Here is a 2500-nt window from a genome sequence, read left to right as displayed (position 1 = left end):
AACAAATCTTACTCAGATTTTTACCTCAACATAGTGTGACATACACATGTAAACAATAGCCTAAATGTAGGCACATTTTGGTGGGGGGCAATGAGGAGATTCAGATCCCCACGGCCCTTTCCCATACGCGTTTCCGTGGTAATTCCATTGTTTTGGTCAAGTTCCATTGACCTATTTACCGCAGCCATAAAGCCCCACAGTGGAGGTGTCATAATACCCATTAAACCTAGGGGTCAAACAGGGAAATGGTTCCAATAATTTTTCCACCACACATTTTTCCCATAGGGGATTTTAGAAAAACTTAAAATAAGGGCTGTGTTTCATGTAAGCATGACGTTTCTTACTCTCAGATTCAAAATGCTAATTAGCATCAATGTAAACATCAAAGCTACAAATCCCTGCAAGCTTCTGCACGTCATCTCTAGCTAACACCTTTGCTAACAGTTATTGTGTCAATTTAAAACTTGCACAAGACAGTTCACGCAATGTCAATTTAAAGACATTTATCCAATTTATTCATTACTTTATTTAGCTAACATTAGATAGCTAATCCAGAGATTCTTACCGTTGCCTCAAAGTCTAATGGGAGTTATGACTCATACTGTGGTACTCTGTTGATGGATTCTGTAGGATTAGAAATCGTGACTAGTGGTCGGGAAATCCACTAATAAAGTGGCTGTAGATAAAACAAATTAAACATCTAAATGAATAGAGTGACAGTAAAGCAGTTATGCTATGTTTTCGCTAACTAGTTAGCTGAAGTTCACAAGGATTGTGTTCGTTTTTCACTTTGATGGCAAACTTTCTGTGCTGCTAACATTCACTCCCAGTCATTCTGAATGCGGAGGCTGGTCGCTTCTTAAATAGTGGCGCAAAGAGTTCTGGGATATTAGAATCCTTTAGTTTAACCTGTATATTCTGAATCCAGGCATGGGTCTAGGTTAGGACAATGTAATAATTCCATGAAGAAGCAAAAAAAAATGAATTGGACCAGCACCATTGCTGATTCTACAAGATTATCATTGAAAACTTGACCAGCGGTCGGGACATCAAGTAATAAAGTGGCTGTAGGTCATTTGAAAAACGTTTAAATAAGTGCTATGTGTTCGCTGAGTAGTTAGCTGAAATTCACTATGATTGTGTTACATTTTTACTTTGATGGCAAACTTTCTGTACTACTGACAATCACTTCCATCCATTTTTGCTCCGGTGCTGGATCAATGAATGTGTTTATTTTCGACAGCTCCGCATGGAATTATTACGTTGTCTTAACCTGTATTTCTTCGACCTACAGTAGGCATGAGTACACTCAAAATGGCTGGCAGTCCACCCATTATGTTATCCTTGACTTGGAATGGGGACATCCGTTCTATTCATTCTAGTTCTAAGGTCAATACTCCCCAAAGGCACCCTGAAAGTAGCTGAATTTGTAGCTAGATTTTAGTTTCTGGATGGTTCTGAAAACTTGCTAAACATAGCGACAAAGTCACTTTTATTGACAAAACTGGTATGATCTGATACAAAAGTATTGATGTTTCTGTCAAAGTAAAAATATCATGTGATTGATGACATTTGAATCTTTGGACGTCACACAACCGTCAAAGACAGTACAGTGTGAAGGCTGAAATTGCTTCTCCAATAGAAATCCCTGATCGCACTTGTAGGCAGTGAATCATTTTTAACTTCTCTTATTGACTTCTCAAACCCCAAACTCTGGCCTGATCTGCTTGGTCTATTTTGTAAGCGTTCCATATTGTGTTTCTGGGTTAAGAAAATGTGCAACCATTTTTACATGGTTTCGGCACTGCTGGACAGAGAGCACCAACCTCTGCTGTAAGCTTTTTGTTTTATCTAGTTTTATCTAGAAAGATCGCTCAGGGTGTAGAACCACACAGCATAGGAATCTATCTTGAAATCACAGCACACCACTACTGATTGGGCTCGCTAGTGGCACAGCGGTCTAAGGCACTGCATCTCAGTGCTAGAGGCGTTACTACAGACACCCTGGTTCGGTTCCAGGCTGTTACACAACTGGCCGTGATTGGGAGTCCCATAGGGCAGAGCACAATTGGCCCCAAAGGCTTCTGAAAGCCTCCCATCGGTAGTTGTTTGGTTAAGTAATACCCTCCCACTCTCTTTCTCCCTTTCTCTCTCCGTACAGGTCTTCATTTCACTCTACTGGGGAACCTAGAGGCCAAAGGTTGTGACCCTGGCTTCTTAGCCAAAGGGAGGCAACAATGTGATGATATAGATGAGTGTAAAGAGTGGGACAGTACCCCACCCTGTGGAAGTAATGCCACGTGTTACAACACACAGGGGAGCTTCTACTGTCACTGTCTACCTGGGTTCGTATCCACAACGACTTTCGAGTTTACTCCTCTCACTGGGGAGTGTAAGGGTGAGTATTCAAATGTCTGAGTGTGTGTGTGTGTGAGTGTGTATGTGTATGTGTGAATGCTACATGTCAAGGGAATTAAACATTGCTTTGGCTCCTATCTCC

The 2500-nt window shown here is 41.2% G+C and overlaps 1 protein-coding gene across 3 annotated transcripts in view; it reads left to right on the top strand.

Annotated features, from left to right (window-relative positions):
- Nucleotides 1-2500, top strand: part of LOC106582062 (adhesion G protein-coupled receptor E5) — a 90054-nt gene that overhangs the window by 13922 nt on the left and 73632 nt on the right. For all 3 annotated transcript variants that reach the window (XM_082967239.1, XM_082967234.1, XM_082967240.1), the window contains exon 2: nt 2162-2398. In XM_082967239.1, the coding sequence (XP_082823365.1) occupies nt 2162-2398 (237 nt within the window). The remainder of the gene's footprint in view (nt 1-2161; nt 2399-2500) is intronic.

Source organism: Salmo salar, chromosome 02, assembly GCF_965601325.2.
Source record: "Salmo salar chromosome 02, fSalSal1, whole genome shotgun sequence".
NCBI lineage: Eukaryota > Metazoa > Chordata > Actinopteri > Salmoniformes > Salmonidae > Salmo > Salmo salar.
Note: the sequence above shows the minus strand (reverse complement) of the source record. Positions and strands in the feature narration are given on the sequence as shown.